This window comes from Aspergillus stella-maris (genome assembly GCF_047715825.1).
Source record: "Aspergillus stella-maris strain CBS 113639 unplaced genomic scaffold BDV14scaffold_7, whole genome shotgun sequence".
Classification (NCBI taxonomy): Eukaryota; Fungi; Ascomycota; class Eurotiomycetes; order Eurotiales; family Aspergillaceae; genus Aspergillus; species Aspergillus stella-maris.
Genome location: NW_027396801.1, coordinates 433,706 through 457,520, shown reverse-complemented (window position 1 = coordinate 457,520; position 23,815 = coordinate 433,706). Strand labels below are relative to the sequence as shown.

At 51.1% G+C, this 23,815-nt stretch overlaps 12 protein-coding genes across 12 annotated transcripts; 7 read left to right on the top strand and 5 right to left on the bottom strand.

Annotated features, from left to right (window-relative positions):
- Nucleotides 1-827: 827 nt before the first annotated feature.
- On the top strand, nucleotides 828-3,242 carry afeA (adenylate-forming enzyme AfeA). The gene is made up of 3 exons (XM_073766142.1): nucleotides 828-1,381; nucleotides 1,586-2,688; nucleotides 2,738-3,242. The coding sequence occupies exons 1-3, from the start codon at nucleotides 1,121-1,123 to the stop codon at nucleotides 3,123-3,125; spliced, it is 1,752 nt and encodes a 583-aa protein (XP_073631841.1). The 5' UTR covers nucleotides 828-1,120; the 3' UTR covers nucleotides 3,126-3,242.
- A 585-nt stretch (nucleotides 3,243-3,827) lies between these two features.
- On the top strand, nucleotides 3,828-4,872 carry BDV14DRAFT_166896 (uncharacterized protein). Its single transcript, XM_073767580.1, has 2 exons — nucleotides 3,828-4,050; nucleotides 4,118-4,872. Exons 1-2 carry the CDS (start codon nucleotides 4,033-4,035, stop codon nucleotides 4,394-4,396), a joined length of 297 nt encoding a protein of 98 aa, XP_073631840.1. The 5' UTR covers nucleotides 3,828-4,032; the 3' UTR covers nucleotides 4,397-4,872.
- Nucleotides 4,873-6,427: 1,555 nt separating this feature from the next.
- BDV14DRAFT_196684 (uncharacterized protein) lies at nucleotides 6,428-7,360 on the bottom strand (the record flags this gene model as incomplete). The annotated part of the gene is made up of 1 exon (XM_073772499.1): nucleotides 6,428-7,360. The coding sequence occupies one exon, from the start codon at nucleotides 7,358-7,360 to the stop codon at nucleotides 6,428-6,430; it is 933 nt and encodes a 310-aa protein (XP_073631839.1).
- Nucleotides 7,361-7,479: 119 nt separating this feature from the next.
- BDV14DRAFT_166894 (SDR family NAD(P)-dependent oxidoreductase) lies at nucleotides 7,480-8,762 on the top strand. Its single transcript, XM_073767579.1, has 2 exons — nucleotides 7,480-7,786; nucleotides 7,867-8,762. Exons 1-2 carry the CDS (start codon nucleotides 7,714-7,716, stop codon nucleotides 8,703-8,705), a joined length of 912 nt encoding a protein of 303 aa, XP_073631838.1. The 5' UTR covers nucleotides 7,480-7,713; the 3' UTR covers nucleotides 8,706-8,762.
- Nucleotides 8,763-10,292, bottom strand: BDV14DRAFT_166893 (isopenicillin N synthase family dioxygenase). Its single transcript, XM_073767578.1, has 2 exons — nucleotides 9,939-10,292; nucleotides 8,763-9,872 (listed from the first exon to the last, which is right to left on the bottom strand). The coding sequence occupies exons 1-2, from the start codon at nucleotides 10,011-10,013 to the stop codon at nucleotides 8,877-8,879; spliced, it is 1,071 nt and encodes a 356-aa protein (XP_073631837.1). The 5' UTR covers nucleotides 10,014-10,292; the 3' UTR covers nucleotides 8,763-8,876.
- Nucleotides 10,290-11,771, top strand: BDV14DRAFT_166892 (amidohydrolase family protein; the record flags this gene model as incomplete). The annotated part of the gene is made up of 2 exons (XM_073767577.1): nucleotides 10,290-11,480; nucleotides 11,530-11,771. Coding segments are annotated over exons 1-2 (1,141 nt in total), but the record flags the coding sequence as incomplete, so codon positions are not given.
- Nucleotides 11,772-11,819: 48 nt separating this feature from the next.
- On the bottom strand, nucleotides 11,820-13,466 carry BDV14DRAFT_196680 (uncharacterized protein; the record flags this gene model as incomplete). The annotated part of the gene is made up of 3 exons (XM_073772498.1): nucleotides 11,820-12,877; nucleotides 12,938-13,327; nucleotides 13,454-13,466. The coding sequence occupies 3 exons, from the start codon at nucleotides 13,464-13,466 to the stop codon at nucleotides 11,820-11,822; spliced, it is 1,461 nt and encodes a 486-aa protein (XP_073631835.1).
- Nucleotides 13,467-16,014: 2,548 nt separating this feature from the next.
- BDV14DRAFT_166891 (PIG-L family deacetylase) lies at nucleotides 16,015-17,312 on the top strand. Its single transcript, XM_073767576.1, has 2 exons — nucleotides 16,015-16,371; nucleotides 16,477-17,312. The coding sequence occupies exons 1-2, from the start codon at nucleotides 16,119-16,121 to the stop codon at nucleotides 17,187-17,189; spliced, it is 966 nt and encodes a 321-aa protein (XP_073631834.1). The 5' UTR covers nucleotides 16,015-16,118; the 3' UTR covers nucleotides 17,190-17,312.
- Nucleotides 17,292-18,920, bottom strand: BDV14DRAFT_166890 (uncharacterized protein). The gene has a single exon (XM_073767575.1). It carries the CDS (start codon nucleotides 18,912-18,914, stop codon nucleotides 17,526-17,528), a length of 1,389 nt encoding a protein of 462 aa, XP_073631833.1. The 5' UTR covers nucleotides 18,915-18,920; the 3' UTR covers nucleotides 17,292-17,525.
- Nucleotides 18,921-19,021: 101 nt separating this feature from the next.
- Nucleotides 19,022-19,918, bottom strand: BDV14DRAFT_166889 (uncharacterized protein). The gene has a single exon (XM_073767574.1). It carries the CDS (start codon nucleotides 19,448-19,450, stop codon nucleotides 19,124-19,126), a length of 327 nt encoding a protein of 108 aa, XP_073631832.1. The 5' UTR covers nucleotides 19,451-19,918; the 3' UTR covers nucleotides 19,022-19,123.
- A 218-nt stretch (nucleotides 19,919-20,136) lies between these two features.
- On the top strand, nucleotides 20,137-20,741 carry BDV14DRAFT_132048 (U4/U6-U5 snRNP complex subunit LSM3). The gene is made up of 4 exons (XM_073766140.1): nucleotides 20,137-20,300; nucleotides 20,366-20,458; nucleotides 20,531-20,567; nucleotides 20,622-20,741. The coding sequence occupies exons 1-4, from the start codon at nucleotides 20,175-20,177 to the stop codon at nucleotides 20,654-20,656; spliced, it is 291 nt and encodes a 96-aa protein (XP_073631831.1). The 5' UTR covers nucleotides 20,137-20,174; the 3' UTR covers nucleotides 20,657-20,741.
- Nucleotides 20,742-21,181: 440 nt separating this feature from the next.
- On the top strand, nucleotides 21,182-23,450 carry BDV14DRAFT_132026 (putative GTP binding protein (GTPBP1)). Its single transcript, XM_073766137.1, has 3 exons — nucleotides 21,182-21,477; nucleotides 21,549-23,058; nucleotides 23,109-23,450. Exons 1-3 carry the CDS (start codon nucleotides 21,424-21,426, stop codon nucleotides 23,408-23,410), a joined length of 1,866 nt encoding a protein of 621 aa, XP_073631830.1. The 5' UTR covers nucleotides 21,182-21,423; the 3' UTR covers nucleotides 23,411-23,450.
- The last annotated feature ends 365 nt before the right edge of the window (nucleotides 23,451-23,815 follow it).

The window sequence follows — 23,815 nt, the reverse complement described above, 5'->3', positions numbered from 1 at the left end:
TTGTCACCCGCTTCATCCTGGTGTGGTTTTTGTCGAGCGGGGTACTGCATCAAGCAGGCGCTCCAACGACCTGCGCCGGTTCACGCCTCGTGCGGGAAACCGTGCAGTGCGCAGGACTTTTGACCCTGGCAGGTTGCAGACGCCCCCTGGAGCGGAAAGGAGTGCATGCGCATTGGTGGATTATTACTAGGAAAACGACACCCTGGACCCTGTAGAGCAGCATTGACAGCCGGAGAAATATGATTTCGTTCTATTGCCTGTCACCGCGGGCAGATCGTCTCCGGTTGCTCAGACAGCAGCTCAGTTGAGAATTGGGAAGTGTTCAGCACGCTCAGCGAAGGAATGATGGATGGTGGAGTGGAGGTCTCGAAGCGGGAAAGGAAAGAATTGGAGGAAAGAGATCGCAGGCGAGCCAATTGGGAGCTCCCGAAATCGCGGTAGAAGCATCCTTTGCCCAAAGCGCTGGATTTTCTTCTTCGAATCGGGAGACTGTCGCGGGCCCGACTGCATGGCTGGGGTGAAAGTGGGAACATGTTCGCTGGAGTTCGGTGTGTTCGACCATCGCGCGTCGTCCAGCGCTCTTAGGGCCTTTTAGCGCCTCCACCCGCTCTGATCTGAATCTGGCGGTGACCGATTTCGATTCGGCGGGTTAGACGCAAGCCTCGCCTGTGGACCATCATTACAGATCAGCATCGCAGCTAAGCGGCGACCGGGCTTGGTCTGAGCGAACTACGAAGTCTCGCAGCGACCAGGGTTGTTTTGTTCGCAGCAACAGCAGCACAAATGGGCGGACTCCGACGAATGAGAGCGTGCGCCGCGCCGCTCAAGGAGATTACGCAGAGGATTCCAAATTCCAAATCGGATCACCCAGCAAACTGGAATTACTCCAAGAGGGCCCTATCTATAGTATGAAATAATTTCTAAAATCGCAGCATGCGAGTTATTTATCACCCCGGACCCCTCTGCTCGACATCAATCTGCCTTTGTCTCTCTTCGAAGCTTTTCCCTCTCCCCAAGTTGCTTTCTCGCCTTCTTACTACTAGGTAGCCCTAACCTGCCCGGGCTACTTACCAACCTCTCACCTTGACCACCACCTAGTCTGACTAAGAACAACAAACTCATGAGAATGGGTCTTGGGGAGTCGTCCTTGGCACGACCCCAATACGGCAATGCCAACGAGGTATACACCGACTTGTTGACCTTTTGCCTCCGCGGCCCTGTCGCCTACGATCAAGACCAGCCATTGTTCATCGATGCAGAGAACCCTTCGCGGTCGCTGAGCGCGCGGCAATTCAGAACTCTTGTGCGGACGCTTATTGCCGGGTTGAAGGCCCATCATGTGCAGAGGGGCGATTGTGTGTTGGTCCACTTGGGAAACAATGTAAGTTGGAGCTAGTTCAGCATTGCGAGTCCGCCTCGATGTTTCCCAGTTTTCATGAAGCAACAATTGTCTCAGCACGATTGCCTCGCCGAGGGAACTCCGAGGACCTTCAACGCCACATTTTCTTATTTTCTTGCTCTCCTTCCTGTTGCGGGCAGTTACCATGCAGCATGCTGATTGTGAGGATTTTTCATCCTGGTGCAGATCGTATACCCCGCACTGTTCTTCAGTGTTATCGGCGCCGGCGGCGTGTTTATGGGCTCGAATGCTCGCAGTCAGCCGCACGAACTAGAGCACCTGCTTAATCTGGCTGAGCCCAAACTAATCATCACGAATCGCGATGCCCTCCCATCTGTCCTCAACGTCTCCACAACCAAGGGCATGCTCCCCAGCCAGGTCTGTTTACTCGACGAAACCGCCACCGGACACATCGCAGAGCTGGTCGGATCAGGCACAGCGCCGTACCTTGGCAGTGGAGATGAGAGCTATTTGAATTTCGCCAATCTGCTCGGCTACGGCGAGAACGACTGGATTTCCTTCAACGATGAATTGATCGCAAAATCGACGCCGGCAGCGATGTTCTCCACCAGCGGCACTGGAGGGCTACCAAAGGCTGCCATTTTGTCGCACCACGCCATTATTTCACAGCATAAGACCATTGCATACGATGTACCTTACAAGGTGAGCCGGCTGATGTCGCTGCCGATGTTCCATCTTTTTGGCGCGCTCTGGTCGCACATTTTCCCGATTCGGTACGGACAACCGATGTACGTTCTGTCGCGATTCGACATTAATCAGTTTTGCGCGGCGGTGTACCAGTACCAGATTACGGAAACGTATATGGTTCCTGCTATGATCCATTCCTTCAATCGCTGCGGCCTTCCACTCGCCGACTATCTCTCTTCTATACGCTATGTTGGTGTCGCTGGCGCGCCAATTGACGGAGCGTCAATGCAACAATTCCGCGAATACCTCCACCTCGATGCGTATGCGTCTCAACTGTGGGGCATGACAGAAGTGGGAGTCGTCTTTCAAAACCGATACGGTCAACTAGGAAATGCCGGCAGCATCGGCAGTCTCCTACCTGGCTATGAAATCCGTCTTGTCGGCGCCGACGGAAACCTTGTCGCAGGCGACAACAAGCCAGGAGAGTTGTATGTGCGTGGCGAAGGCCTTCTCACATGCTACAGAGGACGAGACGACGCCAAGGATGCCAATGGCTGGTTTCGCACTGGAGATGTCGCATATGTCAACAACGGGCTCTACTTTATTGTGGGACGAACCAAGGAGCTCATAAAAGTTCGAGGGTATGTCGACAAATTAAAAATTACCAGTCTCATACTAATATGTGTCTAGATGGCAAGTTCCCCCCGCGGAAATTGAATCAATCCTCCTCAAACACCCCGGTATCGAAGACGCAGCTGTAACAGGTGTGATCTCCAAAGACGGCAGCACCGAAGTCCCTCGCGCCTTCGTCGTCCGCTCCAAGACCCTCTCCGGAACCCGCCTAACCCCCGAAGAAGTCTATCTCTTCGCCCGCCGCCAATTGGCTTCCTACAAGGCGCTAGACGGGGGAGTCATCTTTGTCGAGGAGATCCCACGAACGGCTAGTGGGAAGATCCAGCGCTTCAAGCTTACGCAGATGAACACATACCGCGAGATCGTCTCTTCCCTGCTCGCTAGGTTTCGCGGCGCGAGCCTACAGAGCGTCGGGATCATGCATGGTGGAAGAATTACAGTTTGATTTTGAACTTATTTTGTTGACAATGATTTGTTTTTCGCTCTTTCGCGCTGCCTCCACAGGATGCGCTATCGCCTTGATTTTCAACTATCTACGAGTCCACGACGACACTATGACCACGACTACATACATACACACATTCATGCATACATCCATACGCATTGCACTATCTATTTTTGACTCAGATCCATCAGGAGTCCGCTTCATCATACGACATTCGTTCCTTGGCATGATGCATGGCGTGCTCTAGTCCCGGCAGTAGTCGGGACCAAGTCCTTTGTTTATTGTTAATCACTTTTTGCTTTTTGCTGTGCTGGGATGGCGTTTTGCGGGTGATTAGCGCTGGGATCATGCTGCTTGTTTTCTTCCTTCTTTGTTTTTGGGAAGGGGACGGGGGAGATGCGTCGCTCTCCTTCGCCTTCGCTTTTGTCTTGCCTTGGTTGAGTTGGTTGAGTTGAATATGATTGCTTTTTTACGTTGAGATTTATTCTTGCTTCTTGCTTCTTGCTTCTTGCTTCTTGATTCTTGATTTATGGTGCTCACTGCTCACTCTTTCATCATTGCTTGGCGACTACGACTTGACTTGACCTTACTACCTACGAACACAATTGCATTCCCGGTGCTAGTTTGATTTCACCATAGTCACTTGATTCACGCTCTCTCGAACTTGAATTAAAATTACATACCATTGAATCTACGCAACCATCCAGATTGTTCAATATACAGCTCTTTCTTCCGTACCTCTGCCCCTAAATAACTCGACTCCTTCCACATCCGTGCTCACAGACCACAAAGTCCCCGACCCCCAAACCCAATCCTAGATCTACACAAGCTCGAGTAAACAAAAAAGCACAACGCCAATCAGACCCATACGAAGCGATCCGAGCTTAACTTCGTCTGCGGGCGAGTCATGCGTGGCGGCCGGGTTCTGGGAAGTTTAATTGAGTCCGTTAGATATTTCTATTCGTCGTGCAGATATAACTAGGGTACAGTACAGCGCACGGCGTACGCCGGTACGAAGAATCAGGATTCTAGTACTATTGCCGATAGTATACGGAGTCAAGGTCGTCGACAGTATTCTTGATGAATGGCGCCTCGTTTTGAGGAGCCCGGCTCGAGATTCTAGGGTTGGCTGCTTATGCCTGACTGACGGTGTTGAGCGTGAGCATGAGCATAATCATATGCAGGGTAAGCGCTGCATTCTAACCGGTGACCTACAGGAAACAGCTAGGGTACAGCTGCATCGCAGTGCAATCATTCGTTCAAATCCTTAACTTGAGTCGCAATCAGAACGCACAGTATTCGGTGCCTTGACTGTCCACTTCCACACCCCAATGCCTGAGTGCTTGTGCAGTGCACAGTGCAAAGTGACCGGAGTCGAAAAAAAGCAAGCATGATCAACCGGACCAGCCGAGTCAATCCAAGTTTCACTTTCGGGTCAAATCAATGATCCTTATCTGCCGACTCGTCTACTCTGGCCTCGCCTCGCCTCACTCGCCTCGTGGCCTCTGACGAAAGTACGCGGCAATTGCCATTGAAGTTTGGGAAGTCAAATCGATAATGCCTTGGTAACGGCGATGGCAAAGTGAAAGGCAAAGTATACGCTCCACAAACTAGCGAAGGAAACGAAGGCGCGTGCACCCGTCCGTCCTGGTCTGAAGTTGGTCCTGGCAGGCTGCTGTCAGCCGTCAGGGCGACGATCAGCCGAGGCCGAGCCGAGCGAAGCCCTCGTCGAGAGACGACATGTGAGTGGTTCACTGGTTCAGCTGGGTGGTGGGTATCGGCTTGAGGGTGAGACTAGACCGGTGGACTGGATTCTGGTCAGGACTGAGCTGAGCTGAGTCAGACCGATCTGGGACGTCGCAATTCGTAGTCCCATGTCCTGCGAATGGCAGATTGATGAGACAGTGCTGAGTGCTGACTGAATGCTGGTGAGGCACGGCCCAGTGCTCGTGCTGAGTCCCTACGAATGAACGAGGGATTCCGATGGTCTAAGATTTAGTGCTCAATAGTCGGATCGGATGGCACGAGTCTCCACACATCAGCCCTGGAGTACGTAGTGCGTACGAACTGTCTCTTTTTACGCGAGAAATTGTGGATTTGATGTTGACGATGCTGAATGTGAAGGCGCCACTTTTGGGTCTGGTCTCTGAAAAGTACTACTTTGATCGGCGGATGGCTCCTTCCTGATTGAGAAAATACAGATAGTATCTGCTGGAGCCCGGATGATAATCATGATAGGCACCATTAGATCGGAACTAGAGCAGGATTTAGGATTGTGTAGGTTTGCGGGCTGCGGAGCCGACGGAGACGGCCGGAGTCTGCAGTATCTGGGCGCCAGAAGCTGAACAGACCACTGTCATTGGCCTTGATCGCCAACCAAGACGACCACAACGGACTCTGCGGAGAGAGGGTTAAAGGGTTGGGTTGGGTTAGGTAGTTCTGCACACCGCATCGGGGTCTTGTATATGGAACAAAGAAACGTCTCGGGGTCTACTTCATCCAGGGGCCATAATACAGACTGTACCAGGGAGATGTTGTTGACATTGTACCTTGTCGTGTAACGTGGGCTTTGAACTAGACATATTCTCTGAACGGTTCGTGTAATGGTTCGTCAGCGGTTCCATGCAGTCGGGACTTGAACGGATACCAGAAAAAGGTATGCCGGTTGGTAACCAGAGTCATGGGTTCCTTGTCCGGAATATCTCTCGATGAAGGCGTTCATGTGGAAGCGTCATTGATTCTGGTCACGGCCGCATGCCTACAACAAGCAGGGTGCCTTGTGGTACCACGATTCCCGTTAGAGCTTCAATCACTGCTGCAAGATGACAACGTCCTCGAATATTCGCAAGTTAAAATCGTCGTTGATTCCTGACCGCTGCAATGCATGGGCTAAATGAGCACGCTGCACGTTCAGCACATCCAAGACATAAAGACAGCGTTGACCAAGACCCAGGAGGCAGGACATCAACGAACACCCCACGGTTCATGTATGCGTCCGCACCTAATTCTTGTATCTGGAGAACATTCGTTGGCCCGCGAGGAGTGCTAATGTAGACTCAATCTCCGGATGACCGGGCGAGATGATTTCGTTCAATTCTCAAATCCCTCGACGCAGGGGGTGCAAACGTATCGCGCATCTAAAACGCAAGAAAAAGCTCGGTTCGAGAAACCACGGCAGGTGATACGCGATACCCTTCATAATCACAGGTGACGGGCGAGAGTCGAGATGCGACGTCTGGCATGCCCCGTTTCTAAGCTCCCCGCATGCAACCCCTCGATTCCCAAATATCCAAGTTCAGTTCTCAGATTATCCCGTATCCCTTCCCATAAACACCCCAAAGCAACGGCCCCAGCGCGCCCAGCACGGTAGCGCCAAGCGGAAGCTCCAAGATACACCAAACCCACAGCGTCCCAATCGCCGGTGCCTGCTTCATCACAGCATAATATGTCTCCTCATTCGTCATAGCCATGAGCTTGTTACCCAGCAGAACGGCGGCCGGTAAAAAGACCATTGTCTTCGGGGACGGTGGGAAGAGTAGCTTGCGGAGAAACGAGAGGGAGGCCTTTTCCGGGTGCCATGGGAAGAGCGAGATGACTTGGTCGTCCGACTGTTTCTTGCGAAACGATATGATGTGTCCGTGGGAGAGGTGAATGAGCAGCGTGAGCACGGGGAATGCGATGAGGCAAGAGTTGCGAACGAGGAAGTCGAGGTTGATTTCTTGGGCGTATTGGTGGGCTGCGAGGTAGCCGAGCGTCAAATGTAGGACGGTCAAGGGTATTGAGAGCAGGACGGTGTCGATGAGAGGTGAGATTGGGTCTGGCTCGTCTGTTTCTTCGTCTTCATCGTCACTTGCAATTTCTTCTACGCGAGCGTTGTCCGTTGTGCTCGCGTGACTATCGTCCAAGGGGGTCATCTCGCCAGTCTTTGGATCGATCGTCACATACTTCGTCTCCATGCTTTTGACTGAACCTGGAGAGTCAAGTGTGATTCCTAGCTCCTTTTGCCTGTCTTGTATCAGATCCACCAATGTTTTGCCATCTTTCTTCGACGAATCGCTCTTCGGAGGTCGAGCGAGGGGGATTGAGGCGGGATCGAAGAAATCTGCTTGCGAAGCTGTAGCAGCAGCTCGTCGCTGTTTTCGGTTCCGTGGAGGGTCCATCGCGATGGAATTTGAGGGTGTTGTGTTGAAGATTGTTGCGTGGTGATGCGTTGATTCGAGAAGAGGAACGAACATGACACAATTCCACTTCGGAGGTAAGCGGAGTTAGCCAAGCCTCATACTTCGGCCTCTATACACAGGGACCCCAGTCACTTGTTACAACAAGCTCATAGATAGTATCTAAGATCCTCAAAGCCTTATCTAGAATGATTGTCTCCAATCTCACTTCCATCAAAGCAGGATATCCGTTGTCGGAGCCCCGATAAGTGCTTTGTAATGGCCAAAGGCAATGATGCCATACTTTGTCAACCCCGCAACACTGGCCCATACTCCCGGGTATACCTTAAGTACTCCGGAGCTGCTCCGACTTATCTTTTTCTTCTTCCTCTCCTCGGTACGCCATCGGTCATTCCTCTCAAACACTCAACATGTCTCACCTCGAAGCCGCAAACCTCTACAGCATCAAGGGCCTCGTCGCCGTCATCACCGGCGGCGGAAGCGGTACGCATACCTGCATCCATACCCCTCCCCCTCCTTACCCACTCCTCCATATCACGGATACTAACAGTAACAATATACAGGCCTCGGTCGCACTATGGCCCTAACGCTCGCCACAAACGGCGCATCCAAAATCTTCATCGTCGGCCGCCGCGAAGACGCCCTCCAGGAAACAATCAACCGCGCCCCCGAAGCCACCCGAGCAAACATCATCCCTGTACCAGGCGACGTAACATCCCAGGAATCTCTCGAGGCCGCATACAACACAATTGCCTCCCAAACGGGGCACGTCGACCTGCTTATCGTGAACTCCGGTGTTCTCGGCCCACCGGCAAAGATCGTCCCCAAGGAAGACGGATCGAATCCTTCTATCTCCGAACTGAAGGATTACCTATGGAGTATACCCATGGCGGACTTCCATCGCGTCTTTGAAGTTAATACGACAGGCGCGTATTATACGGCGATTGCGTTTTTGCCATTGCTCGACGCAGCGAACAAGCGGCGTGGAGAGCCAGTGAAGAATAAGCTGTCGTCGCCGCTGGCGCAGATTATTATGACGAGTAGCATTGCGGGCTTCTCGCGGAAGGTTCCGTTTGATTTTGCGTATAATTTGTCCAAGTCAGCGGTTAATCACCTGATTAAGACGCTGTCGACTACGCTCATGGACTATAAGATCCGGGTTAATGGTATTGCACCGGGTCTTTATTACTCTGAGATGGCGGAGAGTAACTTCAAGGGTGATGACCAGGGGGTTTCGGATGGGTCGTTTGACCCGGGCATGATTCCGATAACGAGGGCTGGAGGGGAGGAGGATATTGCGGGGTTGGTGCTTTGGATGGCTGGGGCCAGTGGTGGTTATTTGAATGGAAATATTACGGTTACGGATGGGGGAAGATTGAGTGTTTTGCAGTCTACTTATTAGACGGCGGATAGAGGCTGAGATTGAACTGGGATAGATAATAGATAGATCTAGACTAGATCGGAGACTCAATATAGGAACTGAACGCTATGACGCTAGGAAATGCTGGATGTGTGGAGTGAAGCTGCAGAAGCGCGTATATAGCCATGAAGCTCTTTCAAGAGAAACGATCGCCTAGTAGGTGGCAGACAGGCGCTCCACCAGGTAATCCCCAGCCGTGATCCCCGGGTACTTGGCCTTGCTGATATCCTCCCCTTCCCCGTACGTCCCGGGAATTGCCTCGATAAACTTGTCCGTGTTCGGATTGCAGAAATAAGCGACACTATACCTCTCGGGATACGTATCGGACTCGTCGTCGTCCTCACCAACTACCTTTGGCGGCTCAATAACCCTATGCTTCGTGCTCTTGATCGTATCGTTCGACCACCGCGCAAGCAAATCACCCGCATTGATAACAACCGTATCAGGGAACGGCGTAACATCGACAAACGTTCCCTCAGGACTCCTCGCCTGCAATCCACCCCGACGATCCTGGAAGAGCAGCGTCACAGATCCATAGTCACTATGTTCCGCAGCCCGAACCTTCCCAGGGTTATTCTTAAACACATCCTTATGCACAGCCGGATAATGCAGCAGCCGCAGATTATTATCCCCCTTATCAACATACTCATCAAAAAAGTGCACAGGGAGATTCATCCCCAGCGCAATAGCCTGCATAACACGGACATGCAACTCCTTACACATGCCAAAAAACTCCAACATCGTCTCCTTGAACTCCTTCCCAGCGTCATCAAGATGATCAGGCCACTGATTTGGTAACCCCTCTGCACCTTCCCGCCCAATCTCCATACTCTCCTTCATATCGGGGTTCTTCGCGCGGCGATCATCCTGCTGCGAATGATCGTCGTCGACCCGGGTGAGTTTCTCGCGGCCCGTTCTGACGTAACCGCGGTTCGCCTGCGGGGTTGTCCACCCCAGTGTATCCTTTTGGTCTTGCGGGCGGGAGAAGAAGGATGCGCTTGCGCGGAAGACGCGCAGGGTCATGGAGGGCGGGATGCCGTGGTCTTTTAGGTAGAGGAAGCCGGAGGACTTGAAGGCTTCGACTATGGACATTGCGACGGCGTGCTTGTCGGCCGGTGTGCCGTTTAGGAAGGGGGCGAAGTCGATGATCTATATTCATTGTTAGGATATGTAAGAGGAGGTAGGAAGGGGTTCTCAAGAACGATAAATACGTACTGGGATGACTAGACCGTCTTTTGATACCCGTTCGGTGACGGGCCGGACGACCTGGTGCGGCATGTTCCCTTCCATATTGAGGGTGATGATGATATCACGAGTGCGATAAGCTAACAAAGAGGTGAAGAAATGCAAAGGTGTAAAAATGCAAAACGAGAAGAGAGATCTGAAATGGTGGAGAGAATGTAGCAGTGGAACAGGGCAGGGCGACAATGCAAGAGCGGGGAGAGCCAATCTATGCCAGTTATACCATCGGAAACCGCCGCATCATCTGATATACTGGCCTGTCCCTGGAGAGGTCTAATCGCGGGGCAGATAAGGAGATTAAAAATGGAGGCAGAATGATACGCTCTTATCTTGATAAAGTGCAGTTGGAGATACGGAAGTCGTACGGGATGGAGTAGATCGGCCAATGTGACAATTCACGGTTGAGCGCATACTTTATGCTGCATCACGTTAACCCCGCAACAGCTGTCCTTCATCAATTTCTCTCTCTCTCCATTCTTTTCGTCCTACAACTTTGCTCATCCATTGTTTGAACCAATTGCACCGCCAAAATGCCCCTCGTAGTCGACGTCCACACGCACGTCTATCCCCCCGCATACATGCAAATGCTGCGCGAGCGCAAAACCGTCCCCTACGTGCACGACCCCTCCGATGTAAACGCCGACCCCCGACTCATAATCCTCTCTTCCGACGATGACCCGTCAATCCCACTCGACCAGCGCGGGCGGCCCGTCGATGCTTCCTACTGGGACATCAACGTGAAGTTGTCCTTCATGAAACAGCACGGGATCAACACGAGCGTGATCTCGCTCGCGAATCCGTGGCTTGACTTTGTTGAACCGGCTGAGGCGAAGATGTGGGCTGAAAGAATCAATGATGATCTCGAGGCGACTTGTGTGGGCGTTAACAAGGCTGCGGATCCGGAGGGGAAATTGGCGCTGGATGCTAAGGAGACGTTGTTTGCTATGGGCGCGTTGCCGCTGAGTGCGAGTTCGGATGTTGTCGTTGAGGAGATCAAGCGGTTGAAGACGCTGCCTCATCTGCGCGGTGTGATTATGGGAACTTCAGGTTTGGGGAAGGGGTTAGATGACAGCACGCTCGACCCCGTCTGGTCTGCACTCCAGGAAACAGACACGCTCATGTTCCTGCATCCGCACTACGGCCTCCCCGATGAAGCCTTTGGCGGCCCTGAAGCAACGGGTCGATACGGGCATGTTCTTCCCTTGGCATTGGGATTTCCACTCGAGACAACGATAGCCGTCACGCGGATGCTGCTCTCCGGTGTATTCGATCGGTTTCCGCGGCTGAAGATCCTACTTGCTCATTCGGGCGGTACGTTGCCTTTCCTGGCTGGTCGAATTGAGAGCTGTATTCTGCACGAAAGAAAATTTATCTCTGGTGGTGGGAACGTACAGGGGCCGCAAAGAAGCGTGTGGGATGTGCTGAAGACAAATATCTATCTTGATGCGGTGGTTTATGGCAAGCCGGGGCTGGAAGCTGCTATGGCTGCTTCGGGATCGGATCGGTTGATGTTTGGTATGTTATCGTTCTTCGGGGGCAGCGATTGATACTAACCCGTCTATAGGAACTGATCACCCGTTCTTCCCTCCGCTAGATTTGAAAAAGTCTGACTGGCCGAGCGTGACGACAAACTACAAAGCGATCCAAGCGACTTTCGAGACGAGCTCCGAGACTGTTGCGGATGTCCTGGGTGGTAACGCGGCTCGCATTTTGAATCTGAAATAATGCCTTGCTTGGTATAGTATAATTATCATTGGGCACAAGAAAATAGACTCTCACAAAGATGGACGTATATACATATAGCATTTCAAGGACAACAGGTTAGCATCGTTGCATATGATACGGCAAAGTAAATCACAAACCGTTATTCTCTCTCAATATATCCCACCCTAAAAGGTCCCAAACCTCTTGTATATACCACTCTGGAATCGAGGACTTTTGTGTGCTCCTTTCAAGGAGCCTCTCAATCTCACGACTTTCAGGCTTTCCAGGTCGTTCCAGAGTCCTCCCAAGACTCGAGTCTTCGCCAAAAACTGCTTGAACAAGGGTACTTTGTAACCGTGCCTTGATGCTAGAGATGAATTCTGTTTGGGTCGACGATGCAGCGTCTGGCGAAGACGGTTGCACATCGAGTACTGCCAAAGCCTTCCGCAGCAGCCAGACAAGATAGACAGCGTCCATTTGTGCACCTCCGAACGATTTATCGTCCAGCTTAGCATCTATCAAGCCAGTCGGCAATGGCAAACCCTCAGGGACCGCCCGAAGTTCAGTCTGAAGTCGTAGGTCTTGAAATACGAAATGGCATAGAGTTTTCCCGGCGCGGTTGAGCAAGGTGTAAAGGAAGCCTTCCAGGAGTTGTCGGTGCTCGGTATGGGACAGATCCAGCTTTGCAAGCATTCGATGTAGCAGCGATGTCAGTTGTATTGCTCCTTCGTTCTGTATCTCGGAACCTTTATCGGATCCACCGCTAGGCTTCGTTCTCTTTGTCGTTTTGCTTCGTGTTTGCATGGTGTACTGTTCCCCACTTAGGGCTGTTGGAGCCACTGGGGCGGCGACAGCCTTGCAATATCTCCCCAGGCTGTTGATAATGGCTCCGTATAGGCACACAATATGATATGTGAGAAGCTTTGTTCCTCTTCCGTTACCGCCGGGCTTCGACAGCTTTTTCAGCGCCTGTAGGAGAAGTACGGTAGCGGACTCAGTACCATGTAGGGCCAGCCCGAGATGCGACATTTGGGACTCTGTGGGCATTATTATCTTAGATTTGTCTTTTGATACAGTCTCGGGAATCACGCTTGCAACCTCGTGTTCGCAGGACTCGCATAAGGCGACAGCGTCCTGGATTATCCTCGCATCGGTCGATCGCTTTTGCAGGGTCTTTCGGAGGGAATAGATGTGTCGTATGAAAGAGCCTGTAGCTTCAAGAAACGAAATGTTAGTACAGATCGAAAGTTCATGTGTGACAGCCTTACGATTCCTAGTATCACTCAACTGGCCGATCGCATCATCCAGGTAACTTCGTACGCCTGCAAAAGCAGCATATCCAGTATGATCCAGCTGTGTCTTGGGCCGCTTTCGCGAAGCGTTATTGGTAGTAGCTGGACGCTTCAATTTATCTGATGCCGTTGCTCCGCCCTGGAGCTCTTCAACCTTGACATTATCTCGCAGCCGCAATTTCTCCGCCAGTTCATGGTTCCGCTGTTCGAGCTCGAAAATGCGGTCTTGTAACTTGCTCTGCTCCGCTTCTGATTTCTCGTAAGCTTGCTTCCAGAATGAAACGCTGTCGAAGAACTTTTCCGGGGAGTGAAACACTTCTGCGGGTTGGGAGGATTTGATAGATGCTCGAATTTGAAGGATGTAGTCTAGTGAGCGTCAGCTGGGTTTTTTTTCAATGAAAAGTGGATGTCGCTGGCCTCTGAGGTCTCTTCCAGACGGCTTTGATTTGACAATAGCTAGAGCGAGAGCAAGCTGTGCAGGAGACGGTGAACTCGGGCTGTCCATTGTCATTTGTTGACATTAATAGCTTGGTCGCTAGCCTGGGAGTGCAATCGAGAGTCGGGAAAAGAGAAAAAGCGATAGGAGGATGAGATAATTGCTGGTGAGAGAATAAATCTGGCGTCAGTCGGGGTGGTTGAGAGGGACGGAGGGCAGAAGGAGCTGGGAAGTCGATGGGAAGAGTGACGGCAGCCGGCCAGGCATCCTCTCAAGCACACGCTTTTGCTGTCCGGCATGAATGTTCTCGTCTATATTTACTTTTATGGATGTACATAATCAGATACTAGTTAGTTTGGCTCTCTATGGTTTGACTTTGGGTTAGGCCAGAACTTACCAGACTTGACTGAGTTCAATTCATGGCCTCTACTATGGTACCTCACAACGTGTCTACCAGCATCAGCTATAGTACGAGGTATATGATAGCTTCAATTTGTGAACATGATAAGAAGATCTTAGGGCCTTGATCTAATGTAACCTTTGAAGATAGGTTTAGCATGTTTGAAGTATATCAAGCACATTCCTTGGCTAGTTGTTGGTATACCTCTGTTCTATATATCCCGAGGCCCCAGTACCACAGCCAACCCTTCTCAAAACCAGCTCTTGATCTTACAACTGCACTTATATATCAATATCACGAATGATACATGTCTATATATGCCTTCATCATCCCTTTGAAGCATCAGAGACTAACAGAAGCCTGACCCCATTAGGCACATTTACTACATGAACCAAATGCCAGAAATATCTTTTAGTCTGGCCCTCTGTAGTCGAGTGGTCAGGCACATGACTTTTTTTTCCCATATTTTTGCCTGAGATCGAAGCGTTTCACGGCTCAGTTCCAGCTTCTTTTTTAATTCCTACAACACAACCCTTTATATATATCAAACTGAAGGCAAAAATATACTCAGAAACAATATCCCATTCTGTTTGGATCAGAAAGTGTGCTCGAACGATGCCAGAAGGCCAGAAAACGCTTACGACGGAGGGGTATATAATTCAAGTTAAAGATTTTCCTGTCGCCAGACAGAGTCCCTGGCTAGTGCAAGCGAATATCCTTAGTTTAATCCCGGACCCGGGATGGAGGGAACTATAGACCACGGCTGCACACCCGTTCGTTCCCTGGCCAGGAACAGAGCACCCCCGTTTTTTTTTTGCGCATTCTGCCCCCTTCTTAGGGGACTAGGAGAAACATGGGACTTTTTGTATCTGATATGGGCATGAAATGAGAGCTACGAGTGAGAGGATTTTAGACCTATTATTCATTTTGTCTGAAAAGTCCTGTGAGGTTGAGGAGCGCGGACTCTGTTCATTGAAGGCATTCATGGTGGACGCGTTCAAACAGCTGCAATTGCCTCATCCTTTCTTCATAGGAAACACATAGCTTGTTTACGCTCAAACTGGTGTTGAATCAAAAGCTCAGAGCACGGAGATCATAAATATCCAGTTCATACGCAACAAGCGTTGCTGATGAACGCAAGAAACGCGAATATAGCTTACACGGTCTCCTGTTTAAATCAATTATGAACAGATCTTAAAAATATAAGCCCTATGGCGTAGGCTGAATATCTGGCAGGGGATCTAGGGCCTCCGGGGACACTGTTACAGACTACGACATACGCCCACCCACCCGTCTTTTTTGATGTCCAGGGATCGATGCCCATCTGGACCCGCTGTGTTCACTTTTTTGCCTTTTTTGGGTTGCACCCGTTCTGGGGTGTGTTACTTGATGCTATACTGGATACACAGCTATTTCAATCAATATCACGTCCGAATGCGTTCATTTACGCATTGAAACAGAATTGAAACATGCGAAAAAAAGAGATATGAGAGTTGATGGGTTCCTAAGTCGTTAGAAGCTCCGCCTGCCTTCTTTGAGGGGGTTGATAGTCGAGTGGTGAAGACGCAGGCCGGTTTCCTTTTTGGGCGGATTCATCAGGACATTCACTGGCTTCTGCTAGCGGCCATTGGCTGGCTCTCTGTCTTCAAATAAAAGCAGGTTCGAGTCCTCTTGTGGTTTATCTTTTTACTTTCTGGTTCAGCTGGCTGCGTACTCTTATTTCTGTGATGGTATTCGTGCTCCTAGAGGGGGTCATTATGAGCTGCTCCCAGGCGATTAGGGCTTCGAGTGGGGCAGGATATACAGAGGATTAGGAGTATACTAACAGTACCCGAGGCCGAAAAGAGTGCAGAAAGCTTGGATCACACATTTGAGTTGAGCAGCAATGTATATTTTGTAATTCTTCAGGAAATACCGGGTAGGTGCCATGCACCTTTACAACATGAACACAGAACATGCAAATATGTATTCCGCTTCAATACAGAGTCAGCTTCTATAAACAAGCTTATTTACCATTTTTGGATCATTAATCATGTTCTGTAGCTAAAATACTCCCCAGCCCTAATATACATCAACAAACGACGTCTCTATAGAAAATCAGACCCACATGGCCCGAACCATCCAACGTGACACGAACCCAACTCCACCCAACCCGGGGCGCACATCCGCTCCACATAGCGCGATCCCTCAAGCCGCCAAGTCGCGCCTTGCCAACGTCACTTGTTCACACCGTCGCTCGCGATATCAACCCCTCCCAAATCTAAACACCAATATTATAGCCACTTTGCCATTGCTATTGCCATTGCCACCGCCAACCCGCAATGTTAACCCCGCAACTCAGCCAGCAATCCCTCATATCAATCGGCTTTGCCATCGCCTTTGCGTTCCTCTTCTGGACGCTCTCGTCCACCACGACGTCGCCTTTCGCACGCACGTTCCCGACGTTCCATAATAAGCGGATATGTCTGCTTATCGCGCATCCGGATGACGAGGCGATGTTCTTTGCGCCGACGCTGCTGGCGCTTACGAAGCCGGGATTGGGGAATCATATTAAGATTTTGTGCTTGAGTAGTGGTATGCCTGTCTCCGACCCCTTTTTGGACTCTACCCCGCGATGATGGGGGGGAATGACTATAGTGCGAATTGGATGCTAATGGGATTTCTTTCGCTGGGATACAGGCGACGCAGATGGCCTCGGCCATATAAGACGCACAGAACTCACCAAATCCGCGCGCCGCCTCGGCATCCGCAGCGACACCGACGTCCTCGTCCTCGACGACCCGCGATTCCAAGATGGGATGGGGAACGAGTGGAGTAAATCCGACGTCTCCTCACTCCTCATGCAGACATTCTCACCCGAGTCAAACACCACCTCCTCAACCTCAACATCCCGTAAGAAGAACAAGAACCAAACACCGTCCGCACCAACATCAACAATCGACATCCTCCTAACCTTCGACAAACATGGTATAAGCAACCACATAAACCACCGCTCTCTGTACCACGGGTCGAAATATTTCCTGGAGACGTTAATGAGGGATGCGTCTGGGTATTCGTGCCCCGTTTCTCTCTATACATTAACGACAACGAGTCTTTTGCGGAAATACATCGGTGTTCTTGATGCGCCGATGACGATGGCGGGTGGTGTTTTGGAGGGGTTGTTTTCTGTATTCTCCCCATCCTCTTCTTCATCGTCTTTTTCGGGGAGGAAGGTAGATAAGAAGGCTGGTGGTCCCGCGAGGTTACTTTTTGTGAGTTCGGTGGGGGAGTGGATGACGGCGCAGTCGGCTATGGTCAAGGCGCATCAGAGCCAGATGGTTTGGTTTCGGTGGGGGTGGATTGGGATTGGGAGGTATATGGTTGTTAATGATCTGAGGAGGGAGGGGGTGTAGAGTTTGTCTTGTTGTATTTGGGTTCTGGAGGGGAGGTTGGTTGTTTATAGATTGAGTGGGTGGTCTTGTACAGTATGTAAACTACTAGTGGAAAAGTGTATAGAATAGGACTCGCTTGCTCATTATCTGAAAGAGAAAAAACGCCTCGAAGGATTCGGAACATCATAATCGTACATGAAAGCATGAAATCTTCATTACTCCGTAAAGTCAACCAGGAACGCCACAATCATCTTGCTTTTCCTTGTCCTTTATATTATGCAAGGTATTTGGCGCAGAGATCAAGCAAGAATATCAAAACGACAAATCATCAGTAACAAATAACGTTTCAATCCCTTGTCAATAAGAAGAGTCGACAGGCTCGAGGTCAACGGTGTGAAAATCCATAGCGTCAAACGCAGTGCGCCTCTCATCCGGCGACCCCGGAAACGACCCAAAACATCTCGCGAGAGCCCCAATTTTGCGATCTACCGACGCTTCGGCATTTTCCCGCCAGAAGGGTGCATGGAGCTGTTGCGGCAGAACGGCCGCTCTCGAGAGTTGCTCAGTCTCGGTGAACTCGTGGTCGAGCACTTGTTCCTCGAGATTTGCTGCTGCTTCGTAGTCGGCAAAGTCCACCAGGACGGGTTCATAGAGGCGCTGGATTATAGGGTGTTTGCGGTCACGGTTGGAAAGACTACTCTCGTAGTAGGTCCAGAGGGCATCGTCGTTGACTTCATCTAGGTCGGCTTGGTCCAGAGTGAAGTTGTCTCCGAGGGAAGGGCGGCGGAGTTGCAGACCAGAATGGATGTACAAACGGGGGTGATTAAAAGTGGTCATTCCCGATATTGTTACCTCTCCACTTTCTGTGGGAGCTCTGAATTGTTGCGGTAGGAAGTCACGCCACTCCTCCAAGAGCTGCGGACGCAGTCTACATTGCCAGGTTAGCTCCATTCCATGTCCTAAATTCCAAGGTCTAGCGAATTTAAAGATGAGAATTTTTGCGAGCCGCTCTAGGAATTTGCACTGCTGCATGACTAGGGTTCGGAGAATATCGTAGGTATGGACGGCATCTGCAAAGCCCTTGGATCGTAGAATCTGAGGATCTATATTTTCGCCATCGGCACGTGGATATCGCAAATACGATTCAACAATTCTCCGTGCAGCTATACTCTTGCGTCTTGTCTCATCCATGATCTTGTATGCGGCGCGAATGTGGGTCAAGAACTGTCGTAGATAGCAACTTCTGCATGCATCGACGCCGAGCCGCATGTGCATTTCCACAGTAGGTTTGACGTTGATAGGTTCCTGGGTCATCTCCTCGAACAAGCCAATGAAGAATGGTTTGGTGGCAAAGTCATGTCCTGTGCTCTTCACTTCCGCGTCCGCGCCACCTCTTCTGCGAGACAGAACAAACGCCCATTCAAAGAGCTCGTCCCAAACCGACTCAGGAACATCAAGATCGTAGCAAGTGGAGATATGCCCAATCGTCACAATTGCAGCCTGAAGATCGTTGTTGGTGCAATATGCATGAGCTACCGCAGTAAGAAGGTGACCCGAAGGGTGATAGGGAGATGTAGGAGCGTATTCGGTGACATTGCAGGGCTCTCCCTTGACCAGCAAATCAACATCAACATTCCAAATGCTTTTGAGGATGCGGCCAATCCCCCCGTGATCACCCACGCGAGCGGACGCCATGAGGAGGTTGATGATGCTCGCCTCATCACCTTCGTGGCCTGCCTCTGTCATTTCATTAAATAATTCTCGGACTCGAGGTCGCACACTTCGGCCTGCGGTTCCATAGCCTTCCCAGCCCTTGTCACCAAATCTCCGTTTTCTGTAGTTGAAGGGTAATGCGCGCAGACGATATTTCTCAAGCCCCGTGCAAGCTCCATCCCAGACTTTGGCGGCCATGAGGTGATTGTAGCACTGGAAATCCGGGGCAACCCGGTGTCGCTTCATGGAATGCCAGACATAATCCGCCATCGTTGCGTCGCCGATAGACCGAGCACAATCGAGGAGATGGGTGTACTCAGCAAGCCCGAGAGTATGTCCTGCCTCATGCCGTATTGCGATGATGGCAGAGAGCTTATTGACAAAGTCATCAAAGATCGTCTGTTCTGGCTTGAATTGCTTATATTCGACAGCACTCGGATGCATTGGTCTGAGGATTTTTTTGTACGGCTCCGTGAAGTAGGCCGGAGAGAGTAGGTGTAGAGCCTCAATAAAGACGGCCTGGGGCATTGTAGCAACGAGTTCCTTGAATTCACCATTAAGCAGAGCATCCATCACCTGATCTGGCTGGGCCGTTTCCAGGATTGAATAGAAGATGTCCCTCAGCTCGCCTGTGTTCTTCACGTCCTGAGCGGGGACAGCATTCTGCTTCGGGCTTTTGTCGCGTGAGACGCCCTTCTTGTCTACACTTTTCTGTCTGTCTGTACGCTCGACTTCGCTGTCTTGTTTGGGCGGCTTCGGAGCTGTCGTGGTGTTCCATTTCCAAGAAGTCATAGACGAGCTGCCCGTGAGGCCTCGGGCGAGCCGTGGCGCGGTCGCAGCAGGACGCAGGTGAGGAGGCCCATGACAGGGACAAGTAAAAGGAGTGGCCAGACTATTGTAGCGCCTTATAATCACCCGCATTGGAAACAATTACAGAAAAGAAGGAGAGGGTAGAGAATGGGAAGGGAGAGGAGAGACGACATTGTCAGGGGAGAGGGGAAAGCACCCTGGTCAGGATTCAGCATTATGCGCTCGTAATATTGCAGTCGTACAGTGGCCAGTCAGTGGCAGGAGCATGGGTGTTGATGGTCGGACAAAGACTAGCGCTAGTAGTACCCCGGACTGACTACTAAGTACAGCAGTGCTACTCAGTGAGGGGATATTGCGCACTAAACCAGATCAAGTAGCCAGGCTTGGCACCGCTGCTGCTCTTTTCTCCGGCCGCTGCTGCAAGGCGGACACGATGCTTGTTGCACACCACTCCCTTCCTTTATCCCCATTCTCTGCGATACAATGGCCGACACCGAGGGTGCAGGCACCTCATCCGTCTCTGAACCCCTAGATCTCGTCCGCCTTTCCCTTGACGAAATAGTCTTTGTCAAGCTGCGGGGTGATCGCGAGCTCAAGGGCCGTCTACACGTGCGTCTATCGTCGCATTCTAGCTATCTTCAAGGCACCTGCTAATTTCCCAATGTTCCCCTTAGGCTTACGACAGTCATTGCAACCTGGTTCTAGGAGAGGTCGAAGAGACGATATACGTGGTCGAGGAGGACGAGAATGAACAAGAAACCATCCGAGTACGTTGATTTCCCGTTCTGCTCGTCGCTGTGTCATGTCCAGCAGTTAACAGCTATTCTTCCTCCCTTTAGACGATCAAGAAGCAAGAAGAGATGTTGTTCGTTCGAGGTAGTCATCAACCCTCCCCCGTGACCTACCGCGCTGCTCGACTGACCCAACCAGGTGATTCGGTTGTTCTGATTTCTCCCCAAGCCTGATCCCCTCGAATGAGATACAAACATACAGCAAGTTCTGGAGGGTAGTGCTCTTCGTTTGAACGCGACTTTCCGCAAATGATTCCCCGACTTCACGAGTCACGATGATGGGGCCATGAATTCGACCATAACCCAGGCAGGGCGAGAGATTATCGGACACAGACCCCGGGGTTTATGACTCACCGTCATTTCGCTTTCGATCAGTTCCGCCTGGGTGTGTTATGCTGCAGGCGCATAGCTCACAAGAACCGCCGGATGAACCGCGAAACGTTTCCTCAAGAGGTTGATTAGGAACTAGAACACAATGAACAAAAGCCTCGAAAAGAAAGCCTGCCTGTAGTCTGTAAAAGAATTATGCCTTGACAAACACAGCCTCAGACTGAGTCAGTTTCAGCCTTTAGTAGACCATAGATGTGCTGTGGTGGTGTGGCAGAGCAAAAGACCCTTCCATATGACTCAAGAGGCAGTCCGCGGCTATCGATAAAGCTTCCGTAAGTCGTCATCCTTGTCCTTATTTAACTCCCTTCACCCTCTTCCTTTCTTCCCCCTCCTACAATCGCATCCTACTCAGTTCATTATTTACTCAAACCATTATCGTCTGCTTCTTGCTCCTCCCGGGAGAATGATCGTACGAATACATGTTTGAAACCGCCACAGGCGACTCTTAATCTGCGACCGTCCTACTTAATACCATATACATTCCACTTGCGATATCATTGCTTTCTGATTTATTTTTACCTACTGCGCTTGCGCATAAACATCAGTCGATTATGCGAACAGACGGCTTGAAGCCCACAGCTGAGGACCGCCGGAGAGGCGAGCTTGTAAGTTGGGCTTCTTTCTCTTCCACTCCCCCTCGTCCCCGCGCCTCCACTAACCATCGTATCTGCACTAGGCGCTCAGCGAGTTTGCGGAATACGCGGACAAGCAACAGTCGCTTCGCTCTGCTCAGTCGGCGCCCTTCGACAATGCCACCAACGATAAGCCTGCGATGCATGAGGATCACGAGGAATTGGAGATTCTAGACCAGCTGGGCTTGTCCGATGACCCGAAAACGGTCAAGCTAAAAGACCTCCTTCTCAGCGCCGAAGACAAGTCTGAAGAGAGCATCAAAGCTCTTGCTGAAATATTGCAGAGCCGAATAGACGAAGGTCATGGTGAAACCGTCTTCGACCTCGGACTTGAAGATGGTGGGGAGTCGATGTCTCTTAATCTCGAGCAGTGGAACTCAGCTCTGCAGCGACTGCGTGAATCCGCAACTAGCCTCCGCGCTTTTTGCCGTATTCTTCTGACATACAATGTCGGCGGGCCTAAGGAATCTACCACCAAACGCCCTATATCCGGTTGCTGGGGGAAGGTTCTCATCCGGCAGCCTGCGGAAACGGTGGAGGAGATGGCAGAGATCCGCATGGCTGTTGTAGGCAATGTCGATGCTGGAAAGAGTACCATGCTTGGTGTCCTCGTCAAGGGAGGTCTGGACGACGGCCGTGGTAAAGCTCGAGTGAATCTCTTCCGCCACAAGCACGAAATTGAGAGCGGCAGGACCAGCTCCGTCGGGCTGGAGATCATGGGCTTCGACGGCCAGGGCGAGATTGTGAGCAGCTCCCAGGGACGTAAACTCTCTTGGGAGGAGATCGGGAAACGATCTGCCAAAGTCATCTCGTTTTCCGACCTGGCGGGCCACGAACGCTACCTGCGGACTACGGTCTTTGGTATGCTAAGCAGCAACCCCAACTACTGTCTTCTGATGGTTGCAGCAAACAACGGCCTTATCGGGATGAGCAAAGAGCACCTGGGTATCGCCCTGGCGTTGAACGTGCCGGTCATGGTCATCATCACCAAGATCGATATTTGCCCTCCTCAGATCTTGCAAGAGACTATTTCTCAGCTGACCAAGATCCTCAAGTCGCCTGGAGCGCGCAAAATTCCCATCTTCGTCAAGGACATGGAAGAGACCATCAATACTGCGTCGCAGTTCGTCTCGCAGCGGATATGCCCCATCTTCCAGGTCTCCAACGTGACAGGAGAAAACTTGGAGCTCGTCCGGACGTTCTTGAATATCCTTCCGTACCGTGGGCAGTACAACCCAGACGCGCCTTTTGAGTTCTTGATCAATGATACGTTCTCCGTCCCTCATGTTGGTACAGTAGTGTCAGGGATTGCCAAATCAGGTGTCATTCATGCCGGAGATACAGTCCTTGTCGGTCCCGACTCCCTAGGCCAATTCACGACGACCACTATCAAGACCATCGAGCGCAAGCGCATTCAAGTAAACGCCTGTTTCGCCGGCCAGTCCGGATCCTTTGCGCTCAAGCGTGTCCGGCGAAAGGAAGTCCGAAAGGGCATGGTCGTTCTGAAAAAACTCGACCAGCAGCCAAAGGTGTTTAAAGAATTCGTTGCAGAGGGTATGAAGTGAATCCCCGATAACAGTCCGAACCATACTAACGAAGTTCAGTTCTCATCCTCTCGCACGCAACGACCATCAAGCCCCGGTACCAAGCAATGCTTCACGTCGGTGCAGTCAGCCAAACCTGCTCCGTCATCGACATCGACCGTCCCTACATCCGAACAGGCGATCGCGCTCTAGTCGCCTTCCGCTTCATGCAAAGGCCCGAGTTCCTCGCCCCAGGGGACCGCGTGCTCTTCCGCGAGGGCAAAACCAAGGGCCTGGGTATCGTGAAGAGCGTCGGCTATGACCCTGCGACTCCTCTGAATCCCGAAGCACGGAAGGAATTTGAACGGAAAGAAAAGCATTGATTTTGGCTCAGTTCACCAACACTAGACCTTCTTTTTCTCTTTTCTGTCGTTTTACTGTTCGGCGCGGCGCAGACCTTGGTCATTTCGCAAGTAGATTCGGGCAACTTTCACTTACGGCGCAGTGTTTCGTCTTGCACAGATAGGTGGTACAGTACAGTACAGATTTTGACCCTCGCCCACCGGTCTCACAGCTGCATCTGGCGTTACTTATCGCTGCGCGATTTTCGAGTTCTTGTCTTGTCCTTTCTTTCTTTGTTATATTCAATGTTTCGAGTATACTTTGATAAATATTTAGGTAATGACAACCTTTGTCAGATCTGAAGCATGACTCTTTTCTTTGAACATCTTCCCTCATGCACTTTGGTTGTGGATCTGCTTTGTCCTGCCGAAGGCGTGAGACTGAGA